Source organism: Rhinolophus sinicus, linkage group LG06, assembly GCF_036562045.2.
Source record: "Rhinolophus sinicus isolate RSC01 linkage group LG06, ASM3656204v1, whole genome shotgun sequence".
Lineage (NCBI taxonomy): Eukaryota > Metazoa > Chordata > Mammalia > Chiroptera > Rhinolophidae > Rhinolophus > Rhinolophus sinicus.
In genome coordinates, this window is record NC_133756.1 from 117,669,913 (window position 1) to 117,695,427 (window position 25,515).

Sequence of the window (25,515 nt, forward strand, 5' to 3'; positions counted from 1 at the left end):
GTTATCTCCCAGTAACCATGGGAGGGAGTGGTTTAGTGGTTTTTCCACTTTGCAGATGATGAAACCAAGGGTCACAGAGGCTGGGTGGCTTACCCAGGGTTACACATTGGGTAAGTGAAGGAGGAGAATCTGAGACCCAGACCCAGGTGCTCTGATGACATGCCTGCTGCTATTTGGTCCCTCTTCCCCCTTGCCTGGAAGCTCTGGCCTCACGAGGAACACCTAGGTCAGAGGATAACTGGGTTGGGCTACTCTGCCCAGACTCCCTGTGCACCTGTCTCCCCAGGAAGGCCTTTCTAAAAAGCACCCCGGTGCTGGAAACAGCACCCTTCAGTCTCATTGTGTCCTCTACACTCATGTTATCCTATGACACAGGTAAAGATCAAGGGGACCTAAAACCTGCCTTCTGGAGCCAAAAAAGCCCTTGGAGGTAATCTAAGTCAACCCTCTCCCTTACAGATGGGGTGACTGGGGCTCAAAGAAGGCAACACAATTACCTGCTATCACACAGCAAACTACTGATGGGGCCGAGGAGCATAACCAGGTCACCCAACCACCCACCCAGGGCTCCTGGAAACAGCTGACTCACCCTCACCCATCTCCACCAAGGCCTCGGCCCCAAAGCAGGGAAGCTGAGGTGGGTGGAGGGGTCAGTAGAGGTCAGCACAGCAAATGGAGCGGTGGCTTCCCCCACCCCCATATCCTTTCAACCTGGGTGACCCCCTGGGCAGGTAATGGAAAGGGGTGTGCCCCTGACCAACAGCAGTGAGGCAGGGGCTGAGAAACCTGCTGACAGGAAGCCCCCAGCACATCTGGACAATCAGATAACCAGAATCACTGAGGGTACCCTAGGAGAGGGAAAATATACTAGTGTCCACAGCAACAGCAGCCAAGAACATGCCTACCCTGCCCGGGTCAGAGCCTCTTTCTTCTGAAGGGGAGTTTGCCACCCATGTGAACGGCACAGGTTTGACACACAACAGCCCCTGAGGAGACCCTGAGGAGAAGGAAGGAGGACAAACAGGGAAGGGGGATGTTCAGTTGGTTCTAGAGGAAAAAGAATCTTCTCACAAGTGTCTCAGTGAATCCTAGAGTGTCTGAGGTGGTAAAGTACTCCCCCTTATACAAATGGGGAGACTGAGGTGCAAGGAGGGGCACACCCTTGCCCCAGGTGTCCCTTGACTCTCAATCCAAGGTTTTACCATCACTTCCTTGTGCCCACCTCCCTGCCCAGGGCAGGGTTTTTCTATCCCTACCTGATGCCTGGGTCTTCGTTCTGGAGACAGAGCTGAGTAGCTGAGAGTGACCAGGGAGGGTCAGAGATGGATTTCACTGAGTCCTGGGATCTTCTCCTGGCTTCCATCAACTCCTGAAGATGATGGAAAGTCACCATCCTTCTCCCATCTGTTTCATTCGGGGTCAGCAGCTATCATGCACTTGGAGCCAGAAAGATCTGGGTTTAAATATCAGCTCCAACACTTGCCAGCTCCTCCCTATTGAGCTTCTCCATCTATGAAATGCAGATATTAATCCCCATCTTGGAGAACATAGAGGATTTGATGGGACGGTATTATCCCCATTTACGGATGAGGAAACAAAGGCTTCAGGGAGTTTAAGCAACTTGCTCAAGATCACACAGCTAAAAAAAAAAAAAAAAAAAAAAAATGGGGCAAAATTGGTATTGGAACCCAAGTCTGTGTGACTCCAAATTGTTTTCTGTGTCTACTCTAGCTGGGAGCCAGAGTAGATTTCTGGCCGAAGGATTGCTTATGCAAATGTGTGGAGGCAACTGATTTAGCTCCTCAAGGGAGCAGAGAGCTACACCTAAAGGAGAGTGCATCCCAGTTGGACAAAGCCCACCTGGAATGCCTCTGGCTGTGGTGGTCAGAGTGCCTTGGGGTGGAAGAGCTAAGGACACACTTGACCCCTGGAGGCCTTTGCTCCCAGCCTCTTAGGAGAAGCAAGTTTGTCTCACCCATCCCTTCTTAGATGCCCCATCCAAAGCGCCACTACCTTCACACAGCTTTTATAACCTCTGGCTTCCCACGGCTTTTATTGACCCTGGTGCCCTGGGAGAGTAGATGGGGGTGACCCAGCATCTGGTGACCCAGCATGTGTTCACAAGGACATTCCTGTGAGTGTGTGCAGGAGTAGATGTGCATTTGGTGTTGCACGCTTGGAAGCTGTGTGTGCATGGGAGCACATGAGTGCTTGTGCATGAACTAGTTGGGGGCAGTCATATGTTTGGCCACATCTTGAAGATGTCTATGGCTATTTTACTTGAATATGCTGCTTAGTGTGTGGTGGCATACAGTGTGCTCAAGTATCTCCTGAGTGTGTTTGTGACCATTTGTGGGGTGATACGTTCCAGACTTGTGTGCAAGGGGGACTGATTGTCTATGTGGGGAGAGTATTTGTATGGCTGAGAGCCTGCAGCGGGCTCTGTGAGTGCAGATGTGCATGTTGTATGTGGAGGTGCAACCTATGGGTGCCACTTCATGGGCAGCTGCTAAGAATGGGGAAAAGAGTGCTGGGTGGTTTTGGAGACCTGACACAAGCCCCTGTTCATTAAGTGTATATTTCGCCTTCTACCAATGAACTAGATTATCCTTGGGATTGAGGCTCCTGAGATGGGGAGGAGACAGAAGCCATGGAAACCTCAGCACCTGACCCAGCACTTAGAAAAGGGGAGGGAGGTGGAGCCTCAGCCAGGAAGTCTAAGGTGGGGGGTTAGGGGGATGGGCACTCACCCAACCAGTCTCAGGGAAGTTGCCCCAGAAACATAGCGCCAGCCCCAGGTTTACACGGCGCAGAAAGCAGCTCTGTCGTCCCCTTTAGCTTTTGAAACCTAGTCCTCCGCTGGTGGCCCCCTGGGGACGGAGGCAAGGTGCTCAGAAGACTCTTCTGGAGCTAGGACTCCTGCCTGATTGGTACCTACGGTTGACAGTGCGCTTCCCAGCGCACAGCCCTGCGCCTCCTTTCTTTGCAGAGAGCTCAGGGTGGTTGATCCCTTTCCAGTTACTGGAACTAGAGGTCGGAAAGCTGACCCCAAAAAGGACTGAATGGGAAGCCAACACAGCTCTGACTCCCGACGCCTGTAGTAACCGAGTTGTAGGACGAACACCTAGTGATGCCCACCCGGGCTCGGTACGAGACCTAAGTGGGACTTTTCTCTGAGCTTTGGCTTCCTCCTCTGTCAAACCAGACAGGTTAAAGTCCCCTGCCCAGCTTGCTGCGAGGTTTAGAAACCAGCCCTACCTGGGCCCCACGAGGCGCAGGCACTCAGTAGGATCGCAGCAGGCATGCTTGGTAAACACCAGCTATAGTTAGTAAGTCCTCTCTTTCTAACCCAACCTAGGGTGTGGAGTCCTGCGCTGCTGGCACCGCGGGTCCGTGGCATCCGCGGGGACCTCGTCCCCGCCCCCCGCGCGCGGCGGGAGCCACCCGGTGGGGTTTCAGCGCGCTGACGTGGGCGGATCAAAGCGGCTGCCGCGCCTTATAAAAGCAGTTTGGGCGGCCCGCGCTGGAGACCGTGCCCCGCCAGAAGGAGAGCTGGGGCGCGCCGGCAAGCACAGGCCCCGGGAGCCGAGACAAGCCCAGAGCAGTCTGACTCCGCACCACGGTCCCGGCGAGACCCGAGCCGGTCGCGGCTTGCTAGGATTCCGGGCGTCGTTCTCCCGCCGCTTTGCGAAGAGGGCGCCCTCGCCGCCTGCCCAGCTCCGAGAGCGCTCCGGTCCGCTGCGGGCCGCGCTCGCCGCTCCCCAGCGGGCGGGAGCACCAGGGCACTCAGGGCGCGCCCGGCCTCTGAGCGCCCCAGGAGGTGAGCAGTGACCGCGGGTTGCCGGCGCGTGCTCATCAGGGACCTGCTAGGGCGGGGGTCGTCCGAGTCCGAGGGGAACGGCGCGACTCCGTTAGGCACCTACTCCGGGGTAAGCAAACTATGCCTTCCTCCACACTTCTCTGCGGCACTCCGAGGAATCGCCTTACCCAGATCAGCTGCAGGGGCTGGGGACGCGGGCTTTCCGCGGAGGAGTGATGGAGGTGGGCTGTGCGGTTTCTGCGGCCGACCTCGAGCCTTCCCGGCCCTGTTCCCCCCATCGGACCCCCTCCCTCCCTGTCGGCCTGTGGATGAGGTCATGCCCGAGCCATCCCGGGCGTGGGGGACTTGGATCCTGCGGCAAAGGGTGTGTGACGGGGCGGGAGAGGGTGGCAGAAGGCAGAGAACCACCGCAGTTCCTACCAAATTGGAGGGTGGGGGTGAACGCTTCGCTTTGAGACGAGCTCCCAGAAACGGCGAGGAGGAGGCAGGACAGAGAGTTTGTTTACAGACCTGAGCTCCAGGCTGGGGGTGGGGAGGAGGAGAGTCCTGTCCCAGCATCGAGGCACATCTGGAGCCACCCCGAACATCTGGCTGAGCTCAAGTACAAGCCCCACACCTCCCACCTCCCGGCGCTGAGGTGCCTCCATGACGCTCACAGTACTTAGGCGCTCAGGATCGGGCTCAGATTGGTAGTCGGAGGTACCCCGAGTACCCCCACCCCACCCTTGCCACTTCCAAAATAGCCCGTCTCGCGGGTAACCCGGCGCGTCGTCCGCAGCGGAGCAGACACATCGCAAGACTCAAGTCGCTCGGGTCAAAGCCGGGCTCCGGGCCTGGCCTCGTTCCGCGTCGCAGGTAACCTTGAAGCGGTCGCTCAGCGTCACCGGCTCGCGAGGTCCGCTCTGCGAACTGCGCAGCCGGAGGCTTCAGGCCCGGCGGGTGCCGGACCTTATGCGCGGCGTGAACACGCTGCCCCCGCGCTCGGTGCCCGCTCTCGGCCCAGCGCGGGCTCATCTGGGTGGGGAGGCTCGGATGGTCCCTGCCGGCTTGTCCCAGAGGGACGGCCACCCTAGCAGCTGGGTTTCCAGAGATTTCCAAAGCCCAAGCCTTATAACCACCTGTTGGAGCGGGGCTGCGGCTAAGGAGCTAGAGGTGCCGACATGTGCACAGCCCAGGCGGTCCCTTCTCTCGCCCGCGGCAAGCGAGGTGCCTTGGACCTTATCCCCAGTGGGGTTAGGAAGGGACCGCTGATCTCTCTAGACACTGCGCTTAGACGCGGGCCGACTACGCGCCTTGTCCCAAGGGAGGCTCCGCGCCAGGTCTGAAGCAAGGGGGCAGTTCGCGGCTGCCCACGGCAAATGGGTGTTTTATAGGACGACCAGAACTGATAGGGCACTTACACGGCACCTCATCCCATCCCCAGACAGGGACACTGGGGCCCAGGAAGAGGAGGGGACATGCATAGAGTCCCACGGCATCGGAGCTAACAACCGATTCTACTACAAACCCCCGATTTAGCGCCCCCTGGCGGGCCGGGGGCTCCGGGAGACCAGTGCGCCCTGACCCGCAGCGCTCAGGCTGAGGGTGACCCAGCGGCCCGCGCGGCTGTCCTGGATTCTCTCACACTCTACACGAATAATCCCATCAGCACCCAGAGGACCAGGCCAGGCACTGCCTCCCCCAGCAATGTGCTGGGGCGGTGGAGGGAGAAGCCCGGGACCACCAGGGCAACTCGGAAAGAGCCGTAGTAGCCGGAGGCCTGGGTTCGCGTGCACTGTGTGACCCGGGCGGCCCCTCCTCTCTCTGGGCAACTTGGGCTGGACACGGATTCCCCGCTGTGAGTCTGTGCTCTCCTCCCTCCGCGTGCGGTCCTTTTCCCCTTCCCACCCAGAAATGTTGAGCGAGTGGTGAGGGGGACACACTTTGCGAGGGGTGGGGGCGGAGAGAGACAGTGACTGGAGATTTGGTCTTCCCTCCCCCATATCCAGCCGATGTTTTTCTCGATCTCAGGAGTATAGCAAACTTTCAGGACCAGTAACACAAAGTGGATACAGGCGGGGTAGGAGGAGGGGTCTCAGTTGTTACACTGAGAATCCCCCTGGGACCCCAGCTTTGACTCGCATGTTTGTAGCTGGTGCCTGTATTAGGAGCCTAGCGGGAGACTCTGCGAAAGAAAAAAATAAATGTAATTCAGGGTTTCTCCCTGCCTTGCTCTAGGTTATGCCGGAAGGCTCCAGAAAACAGTGGGGTTTCAAATTTGTGTGTGTGCTTAAGGCACACACTCCACAGGTATACCGAACAGTGGAAACTTCGGCAGAGGGGAGCTCAAAGACCGGCAGACTGCTTGGAGGCTGGAAAGACCTCAGGAGATGCGTGGCGAAGTCCAGTCCCTCGTTTTAACAGAAGGGGAAACCGAGGCTGGTGGCGGTAGAGAGCTTGCGCCAGCTCGCACAGCCACATCAGAACGCCACCTTCCCGCTCAAGCTCCCACACTAAGGCGGGCGCCTCCTTTTTCCAACTCCCCAAATCCTTTAGAAAGGAATCCCTTTGTCTCTGCTCCTCCCTAAGGGAGACGAGCTCGGGCTGTGAATGTCTCCAGGCGAACGCCAGGTGTTAGTAAATTTGGGGAGAAGCTGGGAAGGAAGTTAATGAGGCGAGAATGAAGAGAAAAAAAAGAAGAAAAAGAAAAAAGCCGGAGAAAGCGGTACTGTGGCTTGCGGTTGGGACGGGTAGCGATTGCTCCGCAGCCCCATGGCGCCGCCTGGCGGCCGAAGGCGGCATATCGCCGGCCTTGTGAACTTCCCTGCTCAGCCAAAGCCAGGCTGCCCCTCCTTGGCCTCAGGCCTGGGCACCAACTGACCCTACGAAGGGGGACAGCTGGGGGACTAGGAGACCCGGCATCCTGAACAGCCCTTACTGTACAAAAACCTTTCCCATCCTATTTCTCAACCTCCCCTTCGCAGACTGAGAAACATGCCCAGAGCAAGCCCCTACGTCCTTGTCGTCTCCTGGTCCATGATCTCACCGGACACCCAAATAGACAGGAAGTAGAACACGGGGCGTGGACCTGTGCTCAATGGCTGGAAACCCCATTTCACATCTCTGCACATTAGTCTTCTTTCTCATCCGTGAGATGGGGGCAGTGGTAGTACCGATCTCACAGGGTTGCTGTGAGGAGCAAATGAGATCTGTTAGGTGAACGTTCTTCATCTCAATTCGAATCACAGTTGTGTCCACAGCTTACAGAGGGGGTCAACTGAGTCCCAGTGTGTGTGTGGGGAATCACCAGGCCATAAGATAATAATTGCTATTGTGGAGATAAGAACCCAGATTCTGGGCTGAGACGCTGCTCCTCCTCTGGCCCGCGGGAGGCCTCCGCCACGACCCCCCTCCGCCCTCTCCTTTCCGTTCCTCCAGAGCTCCGGGTGTCTACCCCGGTTTCTTCCTCTACTTAGTGTCTTGCAGCCTCGGTCTCTGAGCGTCTCTTCCTCTCGCGGTCTCTCTGTCCGGTCTCTCCGATGTCTCTGGTCCTGTCGCCCCCTTCCCTTCCTGCCGGCAGCCAGGATCCCAGCCGGAGTGGCATAAAGGAGCGACCCGGCCCCGGGCAGTGCTAGGTGGACACGCCCTCCGCCGCGCTCCGGCGGCACCTAATTCGAGCCAGACGCCGACAGAGTCCCGGGCTGTGCCGGGCAGGAGGCGACGTCCGCGTCGTGCTTGGCCTCCCCGGGCCCGGACCCCCCCTTTGTAATTTGAATAAAACGTCCCCCCCGCCCCCGCCGCGGCCCCCGCCCTGCGCAACGCCCTAACCCGCTGCCTCCGCTCTTCCCGACTGCAGGCGGCCAGCGCGAGGACGAGCGGCGGTGGCCGTGAGCGAGGCGGCTCTTCGACGCGGCTCCTGCAGGGTGCGACCCCTGGGCGCGCCCGCCCTGCGATGATGAGGGTGCGGCCGCAGGTCTGCGAAGCATTGCTCTTCGCCCTGGCACTCCAGACCGGCGTGTGCTATGGTATCAAGTGGCTGTAAGTAGGGACCCCGCGTCCGCTCAGATGGGCCCCGAGATGGGGGCGGCGGGGAGCGTTAAGAGGCCTCCTGGATGGAACGAGTGCTCCCCAGACCTGGGAGCAGAGGTTGGCTTTGGGGTCATGGGCCAGTCACTCTTTTTAAAACTTTACCTCCTCTGTACAATATAGTCCTTATGTCCCAGAGGGTTTCGAAGCAGGAGCGAGACGGGCGTGGAGGGCGACGGAATTATCCTGTGCAGCCGAGGGCTGCGCAAGACCTCCCCAGGGGCAGACAGGAAAAGACATCGTGGGCCAGGCACGCAGTCAAAAGGGTCTGCGCCCTGCACATGGGGCCTGCTCAATGTTACATCCTAGCTGGAGGTCCTCAAACAATCCTGACCCCTCCTCCACATGAGTGACCTTGGGGAAATGTCACACAAGCCTTGGGAGCCTCAGTGTCCTCTGTCAAAGGAGGGTAGGCATCTGCACCTCACTCAGATCAGAGGAGAAGCGGCTCTTGAAAGAACCTCGTAAACTGTCAGATGCTATGCACATGTGAAGGGTATTCCTTTAGATAGAAATGATTAATGGAGGGGTAGGTGGGAGAGAGAGGCGCTCTTCCATCCAACAGAAGGGAGTGCCTCCTCTGCAGGGCTGTCTGCCCTGCAGGCTGGGAGAGAGGAGTCAAACGTAGCCCCTTCCTGTAGGAGCTGCCCTCTGGACTGGAAAAAGATAAGCCCAGGCTGTAAATAACTCCAAGTGCCTTGGAGAGACCAGGGCGGTCTTATGAGGACTCAGGAGGGGGAGACCACCTGGTGGGGGCGCAACCACTTGAGACACTGGGGAGACTTTTCAGGGGCAGTGCCCCTAGGCTGGGCCTGAGGAGCCTCTGGGAGTGAGGCAGCTGGGGACCCTGTGAAGGAGGGCACTTTGAGTGGAGGGTCTCTCTGAATGGTGGGAAAGTTCAGGACAGGACATAGTCTGCAGTTTGGGGTAGGGGGCAGGAAACCATGCAGATAAGACAGGCAGGGGACAGATTATGGAAGCTGGGGAGGGGCTGTGAGGAAAGTTGGTGGATTAGTTGAAAGACAGGACAATAGTGGCTGGGCCACCAGCAAACAGTCTCGAGGTCACCGGCCCTGCTCCTCTAGGACTGAGTTATCCATTAATTGGTGATTCAAGAGGGGAACCCCATCTTCCTGCATTTCTTATTTATAAGGAGAAGCCTGGGCTCAGCAGCCTCCCAGCCACTCCTGATTAGTTTTGTGAGAAATAAACCACCTTCCTCCTATTGCTGGTACCTGGCACTGTCCCAGCTGGTAGGAACCTCTGATCAGGGAGTCCCAGCCCTCATTGCCCACCACCGCCACCACGACCACTACCACTGCCACCACCGCCATCACCACTGCCATTTTACAGAGAAGGAAATTGAGGTCTATAGAGGGAAAGGATTTGCTAAAGAGCAAAGAAGCATCAGGCCAAGAACTGGGCTTGCTCCTAGAGCATTGTGGGGGCACTGCTATTATTCCCGCGCTGCAGTGGGAATGCTGAGGCTCTAATTGTATGACATGCACAAGCCTCCAGTCTGACATGTGGCCGGATAGGGCCTGGAATACATGGCTAGCTAAGCCCAACATCCATTCTCTCCCCACTGCATAGTTAAGCTGCCACAAAAATGGGTACAATTCAGTGTCTGCCTTAAAGGGGCTCCTGGCCTCTTGGGGGAGGTGGACATGTATGAAAAACAAAGTGGACTTCAGCCTGTGTCTTTGGAGAGGGAATGTGGGGGTCAAGAGGAGAAGCAGTTAGTCCCACCTAGGCGAGGTGACTTTGGGCTGGGCTTTGAAGGATAGGTAGGATTTTGATGGCTAAGAATGGAATGCAAAGCAGGCACCCTAGGCAGGAGGGGAAACCTGGGCAAAAGCAGAGAGACGGGATGGAGCAGGTGGGGAAACAGAAACCAGGAATTAGAGGAGCCTGCTCGTAAATCCCAGACACTGTTCCAGGAGCTTTAGTCACTTAATTTTGATAATACTCTTACGAAGTAGGTGGTACTCTTATTGCTACAATTTTATAAATGAGGAAATGAAGGTACAGAGAGGTTAAGTTACTGACCCAAGGTCACACAGCTAGTTAATGGTGACTGTGGGATCAGAACCCAGACAGAAGGGCGCCACAGAGCCAAACCTATTGATAGTTGTTAAGCTCTTGCTGGAGTTGAAGATAGAAGGGAGGTAGGAGGAGTGGAATTTAAGAATAACAATCATTGTGTCTGTGTGTGTGTGTACAGTTGACCCTTGAACAACATGGGTTTGAACTGCATGGGTCCACTTGTACATGGATTTTTCCCAATAAATACCTGTACTGTTTTCTATCCACGGTTAGGTGTCCGCGGATATGGAGGACCAGCTGTATGCATTGATCAATGCCATTTTGTATAGGGGACTTGAGCATGCATGGATTTTGTTATCGACAGGGGTCCTACAATCAATCCTCTACAGATACTGAGGGACAACTTAAGTTTTGGGGCAGTCAAAAGTTATACGCAGATTTTTGGCTACACAGGGTGGGGGCATTGGTACCGCTGACCCCTGAGTTGTTCAAGGTTCAAATGCATATGGCCTCGCTACATGTGTAGCACAGTTCTAACTAGTATATTGTTTCATTTAAATTTCCCAACTACCCCGTGAGGTGTGCTCTGCTATCACACCCATTAAACAGAAGAGGAACTAACAGGGTGTCACAGCTAGTAGGCAGCAGAAGCCAGATTTGGAGTTAGACTGTCTGGTTCTGTGGCCTATTGGTCTCTATTCCCTCCTGTCCTCTCTTCCACCCTCTCCCCCATACCCCCACCCCCAGATACAGGATAGTTGGGGAGAGGGAAGCATACAGTGTGGGGCAGGGGGGTGGGGGGGAGGCTGGGGACTCATCCAGGAGGCTCAGCTGTCCTGGGATTGTCCCCGGGATTCCTGCTGCCTTGGCCTTTAGAAAGTGAGCTAAAGATGAAAGGGGCATTTGACATGGGAACTGAAACCAGATGTGGCTGAGTGACCTGGAATGCCCACCTGTTGGGGACCTGGGACTCAGTCTGAGTTTCCTGGTAGGATGGAGAGTAAGGAAAGGGGGACAGAAACTGGCTGCCTATGGAAGCAGCTGACCAGAAATAACCTGGGGAACCCCGTCCCTACTTCACCTCCCACCGAAGTCAGGTGCTGGGAGACTCTCAGACCAGCCAGTTTCGGGGGACCCAGCTGGACTGTCCTCCCTCTTTGGCTGCCCTAGATCGGGGGATTCCAGCCTCCTGTAAACCTCTGGGACTGCCAATGACGGAAAAGGCCCAGAGTGTCTAGGAGGGCCCATAAAGGCCACCCCACCTTTCCTGGGCAGCCCCAAGCCTGCTGCTCGATCGGGGACCAGGCCTCGCGAGGAAGAGTCCCAGGAATCTCCATAGGTAACAGAGCTGCCGCAGAGTGGGTGGAAAGAGCAGACCAAAGCTGGGAAACCTGGGTCCCAGGCAGAGCTCTGCCAGTTCGCTAGCTACTAGCCAAGCCTCAGGCAAATCAGTCACTATAGCCTTGGAACCTAAGTTTCCTCATCTCTAAAATAGGAGTGAAAAAGCCCTAGCCCGGAGTCTGGGAGGCCTGGGTGCTAGCTTGGCTCTGCCTCTGATTGGCTGTGTGTGGGTCTGGGCAAGCCTGCCATTCTCTGGGCCTCAGTGTCCCCACTTACACAGTGGAGTGGGAAAACCGAGGCTCAGCAACAGGCAGTGAAGTGCCCAAGGTGGCATGCTGGGCGAACAGCTAGCTGAGTTGGAGCTGAAACTCAGGTCTCTGCCCCCCAGCCATTCCCAGGAGAGCCCCCACCTCCCGAATGAAGAAACCCCGGCCACGCCAGCAGCACCCTTAGTGCAGGCCTTGCCTGTGAACTCTCTATTCCCTCCTGTCCTCTCTTCCACCCTCTCCCCCATACCCCCACCCCCAGATAAACCAAAATGTTTTCAATTAGGGGTCTGCTGCAGTGAGGCAAGCCGGGAGAGATGTCCAGACGGGTAACTCCCCCGCCTCCTGCCCTAATCCTTGATTACCTCCCCAAGGGGGACTTAGTTAGATACGGTCATTACCACTAATTACCAGATGACCGCATCGCCCTCCTTGGGAGCGGAATCTGCTGCCTCCCCCCCCCACCTCCTGCCCCCCTGATCTCCTGGCCTGCACACTCCCGTGGGCGGGCCTCCCCCTCCACGATGAGCAGGCCTCTCCATCCCAGCCATTCTCTCCAGTAGCTCCGTTAGCATTCACCTTGCACCCACCAGAGGCCTCAGACCACTTCCTATTTGTCCTCCACCCACCTGGGCAGCCTTAGCATCATCTGGAAGCTTCCTCACTATGGTGTCCCACATAGCACCTTCTCTCACTGCCAGCTGGGGAGGCGGGTGCTTTGTGACTTCAGAGATGGACAGGCTGAGACCCAGAATGGCCCAGCGTTCCCAGGTACCAGGAGCACAGAGCACAGTGCCCAGGGAGCTGCAGAACTGGGCACTCAGGAATGGCCTGAAGTGAGCTCCCCAGGAAAGGCTCAGCTCATGTTACCCTATTTCTTGGCTTGAGAAGGCGTGCAGGGAGAGGACCTGGGAGGGAGGCAGCCCACGCTCCCGCAGTGCCCACTGCGTGCTTGGTACTGCACCAGGGGTTTTCTGGTGTATCTCATGGAATTCTTCCTGTTGTGACACAGAAAACTGGCTCAGTGGGGAAGGGAGAAAGCTGGGTGAGGTGAAGGGCAGAGCAGGCTCAGGACAGACTGAGTGTCCTGAGTGTCCAGCTCTGCAGGGAGGGGACCCAGGAAGGGGAGGCCAGGTAAGCGGGAGAGGCGTGTCAGGAGGAGGCAGAGTACCCAGGCGCTGGCGTGCCTCAGTGTCCTCCTCTGTACAAAGAGCGGATAATAAGCGATTCCAGGCCCACCCCTCTGGGCATTGCGAGAATGGGATGAGGCATGACATGAGAAGCTCTGCAAACTGCGAGTGTTGTGCCCACATGGAGGCTGCACCTGTGGACAGTGTCTGCTGGAGGAGCGGTCACACTGAGGGGATGGCCTCTGCCTCTGGGTGGTCACACCTCACCCAGTACAGGCGTAGGAAGTCAAACCACAGGTTCCCTCAAGGTGTCGATGTGTAGGCGGGCCTCAGTGGCTCGGAAGGCCAGGTGGGAACAGACTGTTCACTTCAGTCAAGAAACCATGCCTGAGGTCTGCTCTGCATGCCAGGTACACCAGACATTCCCCTCTCATGGTTTGGGAGGTGTGGGTGTGCCAGGGGTCACAGTGAGGGGGGACTGCCCAGGACAACCACATCGATCTCAGAGAGCCTGGCTTGTGTGTGCTGCCATAACTGTGGACACCAGGCCATGCCCATTTACCCTGAGTCTGCTTCCTGGGCTTCTGGAAGATTTCTACATTTTGGGACTGTAGGATGGGTGGGGCCTGGCAGAGAGTGAGAGGCAGGAGGAAGCAAAGTAACCTATTAGTACTTAATGTAGAACATATTATCTCATTCAGTCCCTATAAGACTTCTGGGAGCCCCATTTTGTAATTGATGCTCAGAGAGGGGTAGCAATTTGCCCCAAATCACACAGCACATGGAGGGCAGAGCTTGAGCTAGAACCCAGGTTTTCTACTCCCTGTGGTCCAAGATTCACAGGGGGATCCCACTTATGGATGTTCCAAATGCTTTGCACTCATTATACATTATATTATGTAAATCTTGCTATTACCTTTTGAAATAGAAATTACCATTTTCTTATAATAGATGAGGCCCACGAGGCCCAGAGAGGTTGGGTAACTTACCCAGGTCACACAGCTGGTGCCCAAAGCCTGTGCTTTTCCCTGGGTCAGCCCATGAGCTGGAACATCTGGGTCTTATAACTGTTGATAGGTTTATGCAGTTATTAGATGAGGGGCTCCTTGAGGAAAGAATCTATGTCATGTTCGTTACCAAATGAGCCTGGGAAGAATTGGTGCTTAGTATTAGGTTGGTGCAAAAGTAATTGCAACCTTTTAAAAGGTTAAAAATAATTGCAAAAACCGCCATCACTTGTGCACCAACCTAATACACATGTCTTCCACAAGTAGATCAAATTAATTTATTCATTTAGGTACAAAAGCAGGGGAAAGGCGTTCTGGCATCAGAAAAAGCCTGGGCAAAGGCATGGTGGTGTGACAGTCCCTGAAAGGGAAGCAGGAGTCTGGACACACAGGGTACAAGGATGAGAGGTTGGAGAAGTCAGAGAGCTAGGTTTGGAGGGGCCTTGAATGTCAGGTGGTAGCCCTCGGCTTTGAGTAAGCGGGCGTAGGAGGCTGCCTGCTGGTAGGACAAGACCATGAAGGCAGTAACCATAGAGCTTCCATCAATGTGCCCCGACCACTGCGTGTCAGAGCCAGGCAGAGCCATGATGCACACTGTCTGAGGTAATCGTTCAGATAATGCTGGCAAGTTGCTGGGAGAGGACAGGTTAAGTGACTTGCTCAAGGTCACAGGGGAAGTGACAGAGCCAGCAGTCTACCCAGGCCTGTGCTGTTCTTTGACACAAGCCTAGGGATTCTGGGGTCACGGCCTCACCGGGTCTGAGCCCCAACCTTGGGCGAGGAGTGCTGTGGGCACTGGGGCTACAGATTGGCCTGTTCTTGACCCATGTCCCTCCAGGGGCTCTGCTGGGTGGCTGAAGGCCAGCTCGCCCTGGGGTAGGGGGCGAATCTATATGGAACCCTTTAAGGCTGTGGGGTCTCTCTAACCTGCGCTTAAAGGAGGTGCTGCTTGATGCAGTCTGCTGCTCAGAGAAGGCCTGGGGGAAATGGCTGATCCAGGATGGACCCCTGCTCCTCAAGTCTTGGAATCCCGGTGCTCAGCGCCAGGATCTGGGAACCTCTTAGGTCCTATAGCGTCAGCAGTGTTCATAGAGAACCCCTAGGCCAGCCTTTCTCAAAGCAGGGATGAGGTCAGCACTCCTCCAAGACCTTTGTGCTCAGCAGACTAGGAGTTAAAACAAAATCAAGCCTGTGGCTTTGCTGCCTCACTTCTCAGAGCCTTTAAAATGTAAATGTATGTCATGCTTCTCCAAGGCATTACTAGTATATCATGTTCCCCAAATGTGCTTGACCACGGATCCCTTTTTTCAGAGTGTTTCATTGGAACCCATTCTGGGAAATACATTTATAGGCACACACCCTGAGGTCCAGAGACAGACAGTGATTCATCTAAGGTCACACAACAAGTTAATGGCTATGTCTAATTTATCACAAAATGAACGGTTCTTTAATAATAATCCCTTGCATGTATGTGGGACTTTACAGCCTAATGAACGAGTCTAATAATTAAATGAAGCAATGACAAGAGTCTCCTAACTTATTAGTAAGGGGCTGCTATGGGGCTGTGGTTGTGCATATAGTAAGTGATCAACTGATAATAGGTATTGTTACTACTATGACTATCATAAGCTAGTACTTAGCACAATGTCTGGCACATAGTAAGTACTCAGTGTTGACTGAATGAAGAGTAATAATAATTCACAGCTGTGTGGGAACTAAATAAAGGCAATGGATGGGAGTGCCTTGCGAACTGAGAAATTGTTTATCGTTAGTAGAATTATAATCAAGCTTACATAGGATGGCAGACATGATCCCATGTTATGAATGAGGGCCTGAGACCCAGAAAGGGACAGTGACCTGCCCAAGGTCACAGGGGGGCAGGAGGGGAAGCCATTGTTCTGCTGGGAATGGCTCTTTGCCTTTTGGTTTCCTGGCTCCTTCCAGCAAAGGCTCCTGGGCCCATTGAGGAGTGGCTGGGGCCAGGCGGTTGGAGGTGATGGGGCCCCTCATGCGCCTGTCTTTCCTTTCTTCATTGTTGCCTTTTGGTGGCGTGCAGGGCGCTGTCCAAGACGCCAGCAGCCCTGGCGCTGAACCAGACGCAGCACTGCAAGCAGCTGGAGGGCCTGGTGTCAGCGCAGGTGCAGCTGTGCCGCAGCAACCTGGAGCTCATGCGCACCATCGTGCACGCCGCCCGCGAGGTCATGAAGGCCTGCCGCAGGGCCTTCGCGGACATGCGCTGGAACTGCTCCTCCATCGAGCTGGCCCCCAACTACCTGCTTGACCTGGAGAGAGGTAGGGAGCCAGTGGGGGCTGCCAGGGGCTGCGGAATGCATGCAGGTGCAGGTGGATGAATTCAGGCATAAATCCATGAGTGTTTAGATAGGTGGGTGAATTCATGGGTGGATGGATGGATGGATATGTGATGGGTAGATGAATGAATAGGTGGATGATGGATGGATACACAGAAGGCTACAGGCGTGAATGGATGGATGGGTGGATGAATTAATCCTAGATCTGGGTATTTAGGCATGAATTGATGAATGAATAAACATGGAGAGAGTAAATATACCAGTGCAGGGGAGCCCGAGTGACAGCACAAATGGACATGTACCATAATGCGTGAATGAAGAAATGAATAATGCCAGAGAGGCTCTTGGGAGGCGAGTATAGAACGTGGGTGGTAGAACCACCCTTGGGGCATGCTGATGTTCACAGGTAATTCTAAATCTGGCCGACTGAAGTGTTTGCGGGATGCCCAGAGTGACGTGGGTATTAAAGAATACCTGTGGAGGAGACTACCTGAAGGAGGTGGCTTCTGGGGTGGATTTGGGGGTCACGTGTACAACAGAGAGGCTTTTGATGGGCAGGAATGCCCTAATGGATCTAATCTCTTCCCTGCACGGTAATAACTAATGCTTGTGTAGCACTTGACAAAGCTTCCACCATTCCTGAATTATTTGAACTTTAGAGATAGCCTGAGAGGTAGGTATTATCACATACACCCCCCCCATTCTGCAGTTAAGTAAACCGAGGCTTGAGAAGGGGAGGTGACTGACTAGTTAAGAGACGGAGCCAGGGTGAGGACCCAAGGCCAGGAAACACTACAGCCGAGGGACATTGGGCTCCGCAGGAGTTTACTAGGACTGCTGTGACAAAGTACCGTACATGGGGCTGGGTGTTCAAACAGCAGAAATCTATTGTCTCACAGCTCTGGAGGCTGGACATCTGGGATCTAGGTGTCGGAAGGGCCGTGCTCTCTCTGAAGTCTGTAGGGGAGGGTCTTCCCGGCCTCTTCTTAGCTTCTGGTGGTGGCTGGTGGTTTTCGGTGTTCCTTGGCTTGTAGCTGTATCACTCGAATCTCTGCCTCTATCACACGACCTTCTCCCTTTATGTGTCTCTGAATCCCAAACTCTGTCTTCCTCTAAGGACACCAGTCGTTGGATTAGGGCGCACTTTGATCCAGTATGACCTCATCTCAATTACACCTGCAAAGACCTTATTTCTAAATAAAGTCATATTCACAGGTACCAGGGGTCAGGACTTGAGCAGGTCTTTTTGAGGACACATTTCAGTCCACAGCAGGCTCTTTGCACATTTATCTTGCCCATCAGGTCCTGAGTGCTTTGTGGAGCTCAGAGATTGGGCCTTCGTTTCTCTAAAGCAGCCCCTAATGCTGAGTGCAGGACAGGTGCGGGAAAGTACGGGATCATGAGTTGTGGGAGTGAGGGTGTGCCTGTGTGGGGCTCTGCAAGCGCGTGCGTGCGTGTGTGTGTGTGTGTGTATGTGTGTGTACAAGTCAGCTAATATATTTGGGGGAGAATGTGGGGATGACAGATTAATGGCCCTAGGGCTGTCCTTCACCTGCTCCACCTGTTTGCAGCCCCTGTCCCAACCTGACCTCCCAGAAGCAGGGAGGGGCCCAGGAGGAGGCCCTCAGGCCTGGGTTGGGTACTGTCCCTGGGTCACTCCACCCTGGCTGACCTCACACTGCCCCACAGGGACCCGGGAGTCTGCCTTCGTGTATGCGCTGTCGGCAGCTGCCATCAGCCACGCCATCGCCCGGGCCTGCACCTCCGGCGACCTGCCCGGCTGCTCCTGCGGCCCTGTCCCAGGTGAGCCACCCGGGCCCGGGAACCGCTGGGGAGGATGTGCGGACAACCTCAGCTACGGGCTCCTCATGGGAGCCAAGTTTTCCGATGCTCCTATGAAGGTGAAAAAAACAGGATCCCAAGCCAATAAACTGATGCGTCTACACAACAGTGAAGTGGGGAGACAGGTAACCACCCACCCCAGATGGTTGTGCTTGTGCCAATCGGCCAGAAAAGGCCACCCAGTGTGCCCCAATGGAGAGGGTGGTGGGAGGGAGGGGGGGGGCGGGCCCTGATACACCCACACTGATATGTTCCTGGCCTCCTCCAACTCTTCCCTCTCCAGCCAGTTGGGACTTGCCTGGCTCCTCCTCCTCCAGGAAGTCCACTGGGACTTGGGTTAGAGAATGTTGGCAGAGAAGAAAGAACATTGAGCTAGGAGTCAGGAGCTCTGGTTCCTCTGGCACTTGGCTCTGTAGGCAAGTCACTTCCTCTCTGGCCTCAGTTGTTCCCATCTATAAAATGGAAGGTTTGGTGCTCTCGAGTCTCCATTGGCAATGTGCCTCAGGTTCTTCCCCTGCGGCTCTGGGCCAATGCTGGGTGTGGGAGGAGGCATGGAGAAGGCTGAGGGGCAACAGAGCCTCAACCTAAGGAGGCGTCTCCTGGGATCTAATGGGAGCTCCCTCCTGACTCCAAAACCTACCCAACCTCCAAAACACATTTTCCCCCAACATCTGTTATCAATTTTTCCTTAATTCCTTACCTCATTCCACAAAAGTTTGAGTGAGTGAATGAATGGATCTTTTTATTTTTTTAAACTAAAAAAAACAACACACACCTTTATACCAATCTGTGTGCCAGATATTGTGTCTGGATGCTTGATGAGTTTTCTCTCCTGTGGTCCACAAACTGCCTGTAAGGAGGTGCTGCTACCTCTTCTTACAGATGGGGGGGGAATGGGGTCCCGCAGGGGCAGGGTGTCGGCTGCAGGTGGCATCTTATGATTTCCACTTTGCAGCCTTGTGAGGCCCATTTTACAGAGGCACATTGGACTTATCCCTGGGGCCCTGATGCCAAGCAGCTGGCCTCTCAGGGACCATCTGTAAAAAGCAGCATTCCCTCTCCCCCACATGGAGGGCCTGTGAGGGGTCAATGGCATCGAGGATACAATGTGTTCAGTGCTGGCACACGGCTGAGCTGAGAGACCGAACAGAGTTTACCTTTCTTTGATGACTCAGAAGTACCTTCCCGCCTTTGGGAGGTTGAATGAGCCTTGCAGTTGTGTTCACTTCATTCCTGGGCTCTCCACCAGCTTTGCTGTGCCAATTCCAGATTTTATACCCAAATAGACTCCCTCATTCCCCACTTCCTGGCACCAGTGATGGAGAAGAAGCCCTGGGACCTTAGCCAGCATTCTCACTAACTCACCAAGTGATTTGGGGCAAGTCCCTGCCTTCTCTGTGCTTCAGTTTTCCCATCTTTTTGATGCAGGGGGTAGGCCCAGGGACCCATAAGCCTTGCAGCATCTGTACAGGGCAGGCAGGAGGGCTGGCCTAGACACAGGGATCTGCGACATGTGCAAAGAAGTGGGGGTTAAAAGACAGAACTGAAAGGATCTAACTCATGCCCCTCAGGTACACATGGGGAAACTGAGGTCCAGAGAAGGTGGTGGAACAGAGTCACTTCCGAAGCCAGGGCTAGAGTCTCCTCAAGCCCTAAAGCCCAAGCCTCTCTGCTCCACCAAATTATTACTTAAACTGATTTTTCAAAACCAACATTGATTTGACTTTTATAGTTCCCAAAACCTTTTCAATGAACCCTTACAATGACTCTGCAAGGTGCCAATTATGTGTTCCCTCTACATATAGAAAGACAGGTGCTGAGTGGTGAAGTGGCTTGCGGAGGGTCACCTTGCAGGAACAGTGGCCTGGAGGGGACAGCCAGCCAGGCCAGGGAACACCCCCCCACCCCATGCACTCAGCTCCTGCCTCTTCCTCCCTCCCTCCCTCCCTCCTCACCCCTTTCTTTCTCCCGCCCTTCCTTCTCTTTTACTTTTCTCCCCCTTTTTTCCAGCAAGCTCTTAGTGAGCCCCAGTTTTGTGTGAGAGAAAAAGTGTGGACCAATTAAATGCCATGGTTTTTGGAATTGCCCTCAGACCTGTGTTCAAATCCCAGCTCCAGGATTTCCTAGCTGTGCAACCTTGGGCCTGACACTTAGCCGGTCTGAGCATTTCCTCCTTTTACAATGGGGAAAGAATGAGATTTCCCGTGAAGGGCTATGGTGATGATCAGGCCTTGTTACGTGTTATAGCACTTGGTATACAATAGGTGTATAAATCGCATCCATTATCCTGCAAACCTCACTCTCTTCCTGCCCTTCCCAGCTGCCCTGAGGTTAGAGGGGGAGCTGAGGATTTACAACGCACTCCCCCAAACTTTAGAGCAAAAGTCTCTGTCACTTGAGGCCTGAGCAGGGGATGACTACCTGAGAGCACCTAGCACGTGGTGGGGGGAGGGGGTTTGGGGGAGAGGGGTATAGAGTCCCGGGGCAGGCCAGGGAGGGGGCCCTGGCCACCCAGCCCGATGACCTCCCCTGTCCGCAGGCTTTGCGCGCCTCTCTGGAAATGAAGTGTAAGTGCCACGGGGTATCTGGCTCCTGCTCCATCCGTACCTGCTGGAAGGGGCTACAGGAGCTTCGGGATGTGGCAGCTGACCTCAAGACTCGCTACCTGTCAGCCACCAAAGTAGTGCACCGACCCATGGGCACCCGCAAACACCTGGTGCCCAAGGACCTGGACATCCGGCCTGTGAAGGACTCAGAGCTCGTTTATTTGCAGAGCTCACCTGACTTCTGCATGAAGAATGAGAAGGTGGGCTCCCACGGGACGCAAGACAGGTAAGGGCCTGCTGCTACCCCGGCTGGAAAGGGTCAGCTATGTTGCACATTCCCCATCCCAACTCAGGGCCAGGCACACTGTCGGGCCTCAGTTAGCATTTAGGGAATGGAGCCTCTGCCCAATCAAGGGAGGTGGCCCCAGGAATGCCGATTGGAGGTGCCAGGGTTCAAGAGCTTCTGGGAATGGTGGTTGTGCATCTCGCCAAGGCAGGGGCCCCTCAGGAATAGACGCTGGTGGGATGCCCCCATCCCACCTTCCCTCTAGTTGGGGAGACAGATGGGAAGAGACAGTGACTGTATTAGGAGACGGACTAGGAAAGAGGTTGCCCGTCATACAATAGGTCCTCAGTAAATGTTTATCAAATGAACATGAAAGACAAATGTCACATAATCTGCTCATCGGACAGATGAGGACCTGAGGCACTATGGGAGGTGGGGACATCGGCCAGCCCACAGCGGCACAGGAAGTCTACACAGAGTGGAGACAGAACCAGGGATTTTTAGAGGGGCAGCAGGAAAGGGGGGTCTGTCTGCATTCTGTAGAGTGACAGTACTCCTGTGTCCTCCACCCTGTGTGCACCCGCCTCCTGGCCCCAGCTCTCTCCCCCTGGTCCCTGGTTTCAGAGCCGGGGTTGGGGTCCCTATGGCTGGCCCCATCATGGCTGCTGAAGCGGGCTCAGGACAGGAGAGAGGGAGGGAGCACGTGGTGACTTCAGACCTACTGTGTGCTGTTGGGGCTGGTGAGGATTCAGGGGAGCAGCACTTCCCCGAGATGGTTCTGGAGAAAGGCAGCCCTGAGAAGCTATAATAGAGAAGGTTCTGCAATCATGTACATTTGGGAAATTCTCTGGCGATTCACAAGGCACGAGAACGTGTTAAAGGCTCCGAGGAATCCCACAGTAAAGGAGCCGTCTAAGCCGTGTTTCCCAGAGGTGTTTGGCTGTGGAACTCTTTTATTAAGGAGCCCCTAATAGCATTCCACAAAATGAGTGTTCTGCGGGGTTAAAAGAATATTGAACCAGAGCGAGGTGTCTGAGAACGTGTTTGGCACATATTTGGTGCCCAGCCAGCATGTGCTTCCTCCGCAGCCCACGTTCCTGTCTCCAGGAGAGGGGGGCTGGTTTGGGGGGGTCTCTCTTCACAGACTAGGGCAGCAGGCTCTGCGAGGAGGCCCAGGCTCCCATCTGGAGGCCAGATTGAGGGGGTCGGGCAGAGTGAAGATGGAACCGGGTCAAGGCCAGGGAGACAGTAAGGAGTGAGAGTCTAGGCTGAGGCAGCCATGGTGCGTGTGATGAGAATGGGGTGGGGAGAGGAGAATTCTAGAACCTAGGGGGGCTGGGGGAGCATGCGAGGACCCCAGATCAAAATGAGGGTCTCCCTGGATCTGTGTGTGTGTGTGTGTGTGTGTATGTATGTGTGTGTGTATGAAGGACAGTTTGCACCAACTCTGCAGCTTCTTAGCTGTGGGAACTTGAGCAAATCCCTTCACCTCTCTAAGGCTCAACCTTATCTTCTGTGCAATGGGGTCAATGCCACATGCCTCGGAGGGCTGGCAAGCGACCTCTAATTATGTCTACCCAGCAGCTCCTCTGTGCTAGGCGATGTCAGTCTCTTGGGAAGGGCAGCCTGCCCTCCCTTCTCTGCACCCCTCAGCCTGTCAGCTCTACCCCTAGGACTTGCCCCAACCTACCAATGAGGAGGCCTCATCCCACAGTGCCAGAGGCCTTCCTTGCTTTCCCAGAATGCCCCCCTCACCAGGTTTCCTGTCATGCTCAGCTCCCAGGCCTTCCTCTGGGGATGGGCCTCTGCAGACATCATACAGATGGTCATCTTTTTCTGCAGTAACAAACAGCCCTGATATCTCAACAGCTTATAACCACAGACACTCTTCACACCTCTTACATAAGACAGGCGCGGGGAAGGGGAAGAGACATCAAGTGCTCAGACTGTGACAGAGTGAAGCCTAGGGGAGAGGGGAGCCCAGAGGGGCCCTGACCCAGCCTGGACATCAAGGAAGGCTTCCTGGAGGAGGAGAAACATGAGCTTTACTAGATTAGGGAATTTGGAGCTGCAGGGGGTTGCATGTAAATGAGTCCCCGTGACAATATCCCTGTCTAGCCTGAGGTCAGCTAGAGGAACGGCCAACCTACACAGATATTTCTTCACTAGACATAAGAGCTGGTGGCCACAGAAGGATATTTGGGTTTTATAGAGGCCATCAATGTCTGTCTTCTCAAGTGATTTATAAAGAAATACAGCCCCTGCCAGCCCCTGGGTTTTCTGCCCTCTAAGAGAGGGACAGCGCACATTGGACTTGGTTTCAAGACTCCTGAGCTGAAGACCTGCTTATCCACAGACTCCTGTGAGAACTGAATAGCCTCTGCCCTTCATGGAGCCTGTTTCTATCTGTACAGTGGGCATAATAACTCCACTGACCCAAGGACCCTGCATGCCTCCAATAAGATAAAATACTGGCGAGAAGCACCTGACACATAGGGGGCAAATGGGTGACAGACCCTCTTTGTCAATGAACAGTGTGCCAGACGCTCACATCCAGTGCCATTTTGTCTGTTTCAGAATTTATCCTGGGATTCTAAAAGTAAAAACAATCCTTCCATTTGTTCTAATACAATTCAAGATTAACTATGAAAATGAGATTATTAGACAAAGTAGGTTGGGGCTCCTTCAAGTATTTAGAAGTGGAAGAAAAGAAAAAAGATGCCTCCAAGAAATAAAACACCCCTATCATTTTCATAAATGCTTAGAACTATAGGGGAAAGTGAGAAGTACCCTTGGGGAAGAGGATTATTTAAAATTCCCAAAGACCAAGACACCTTCCCAGGGGAACTGTGTCTACAGCCGTGGTGGGGGAGGCTGAGGGCTGACTGGGAGTGTGGGACTGGGGGGGTCACAGAAGTGCTCATTAATCTCCCCTCCCCCCCCCCAGGCAATGCAACAAGACATCCCATGGCAGTGACAGCTGCGACCTCATGTGCTGTGGACGTGGCTACAACCCCTACACAGACCGTGTGGTAGAGAGGTGCCACTGCAAGTACCACTGGTGTTGTTATGTCACCTGCCGCAGGTGTGAGCGCACGGTGGAGCGCTACGTCTGCAAGTGAGGCCTGCCTGCCCCTGTGGGAGCTCCTGGGGACCCTCAGAGGCCAGCCAAGGGGCCTGAAGACACTTCGTGGATTTTTGCTTGTGAATTCCAGATGCCAGGCATGGGAGGAGGCTTGTGCTTCCACTTGGAAGCCACCAGGAACAGAAGGAGGGCCGGGACATCAAAGGAAACTGACAAGATTAAAAATAACCTGGCAGCCCGAGGCCCTGGAGTGCCCACTTGCTGCCTTCCAGGCTGGTCTAAGAAGCCCGGGGCATGGGTTTGGCAAGACTGACATGGACTTGACCTTTCAAGCCAGAGACACCAGCCTCCCGGGAAGGAAGGGGGGGTCTGCCTGCCCTCATCAGAGTGTTCTGCAGGCCCAGTCTTCGAGACCCCCGGCCCTCCCCAGGGTCGAGCCTGCTGGGCCCACCACATGGAACCACTAGCTTGGGTTGTAAATGTTTTTTTGTTTTGTTTTTTTCTTCCTCTGGGATGTGGGAGCTACAGAAATATTTATAAAACATAGCTTTTCCTTTGGGGTGGCTTGCCTCAATTCCTCTTTATATATATTTTATATATATAAATATATATATATATAATGATCTATATTTTAAACAAGCTTTTTAAACAGCTGTATGAAATAAATGCTGAGAGAACCCCAGCCCGCCCCTGCAGTCTCTGGCCTCCTCAAGTGAGCTCAGAAGATGGTGGGGCTGGCGGGGGCTCTCGGGTTTCCAGGCAAGGCGGCTTCCGATTGATGTGCCTCCCCCCTCGCTCCCCCCACCTGGCTCTGGCCCTGGTCTCCCTGTAAGAGCTCTTGGTCAAGGGCGAGGACAGACGTCTTGAAACATAAACCCAGCTGGCAGATTCTTTGTTCTTTAGGGACACACACAGGCACACACAGCCTGGCCGTGTCGTCAGACCTGCTAAGCTAGCTGCAAGGGAAAACCCAACCTGGGGAGCTGGGGACGCAGACCCAGGTTCCCTCTAACCCTGTGGGTGATCTGTGTGACCGTGGGGAAGCCTCCCTAGGCCTCAGTTTCCCCACTTGTAAAACAGAGGTAGTAGAGATTAGCGTTGGTGGTTCGGAAAGCCCTCCAGCCTCACGCTGCAGAGCAGTGAAATCTCTCTGGTTTTCTGTAAGGATTTGTTCTCTTTATGGTTGTGGGGTGTGAGGACAAGGGGGATCAAGAAGGACTGCCCGGGTTTTGGCTGAGCACTTGGACGACTGCTGAGTTTGGGGTGGAGAGAGAACTGGGTTCAGACTTGGACACGTGGAGATGATGATGTTGATTTGGTCCCAAGTGGAAATACTGAGTAGATGGGCAGATGTTCAAGTCTGGAGAGAGGCCAGGCCGAGATGCACTTGGGCATTAGCACTCAGGGTGGAATAGAAAAGCAAAGAGGACCAAGGCCTGAGCCTGGGTACTTCTGCTCCACAGGTCAGGGAGATGAAGAGGCAAATAGGCACAGAGACTGAGAAGTGACAGCCGAGGAGATGAGAGACACCTGGGGGTCCTAGCTACGGCCAAGTGAAGACGGGGTCTCTGCACACAGCACTGTCCCTCTCTGAGTTTCAGCTTTATTTCCTGGCATGTGCACCCCTGAGGAACAAGTGGAGAGTATCCTGGGGCCTGCTGTATGGTAGGCTGCCCAAAATGGAAGTAATACTAGTCACCTGTGTTGATCTGGCTGTGGCTGACCCTATGAGACAAAGGATGTAAGAGTAAACTGAATTTCTGTGCATGTGG

At 54.7% G+C, this 25,515-nt stretch overlaps 1 protein-coding gene across 4 annotated transcripts; it reads left to right on the plus strand.

Moving 5' to 3' along the window:
- The first annotated feature begins 3,513 nt into the window (after positions 1-3,513).
- WNT11 (Wnt family member 11) lies at positions 3,514-24,495 on the plus strand. Of its 4 annotated transcripts, none has more exons than XM_019726444.2 (6): positions 3,514-3,929; positions 7,656-7,837; positions 15,732-15,967; positions 17,674-17,951; positions 20,366-20,658; positions 23,606-24,495. In XM_019726444.2, the coding sequence occupies exons 2-6, from the start codon at positions 7,752-7,754 to the stop codon at positions 23,778-23,780; spliced, it is 1,068 nt and encodes a 355-aa protein (XP_019582003.1). In that variant the 5' UTR covers positions 3,514-3,929; positions 7,656-7,751; the 3' UTR covers positions 23,781-24,495. The 4 variants fall into 4 exon arrangements, with proteins under 4 accessions (XP_019582003.1, XP_019582002.1, XP_019582004.1 ...); XM_019726443.2 differs by having other exon boundaries at positions 3,514-3,820; XM_019726445.2 differs by lacking the exon at positions 3,514-3,929 and adding an exon at positions 4,267-4,675.
- Positions 24,496-25,515: the final 1,020 nt, after the last annotated feature.

Bases quoted from the DNA above. Each gene is read 5' to 3' on its own strand.
- WNT11 (XM_019726444.2), top strand. From the start codon at position 7,752: ATGATGAGGGTGCGGCCGCAGGTCTGCGAAGCATTGCTCTTCGCCCTG. The intron at 7,838-15,731 runs GTAAGTAGGGAC...GGTGGCGTGCAG, and splicing joins TGCTATGGTATCAAGTGGCT to GGCGCTGTCCAAGACGCCAG. The intron at 17,952-20,365 runs GTAACCACCCAC...CCCTGTCCGCAG, and splicing joins ACAGTGAAGTGGGGAGACAG to GCTTTGCGCGCCTCTCTGGA.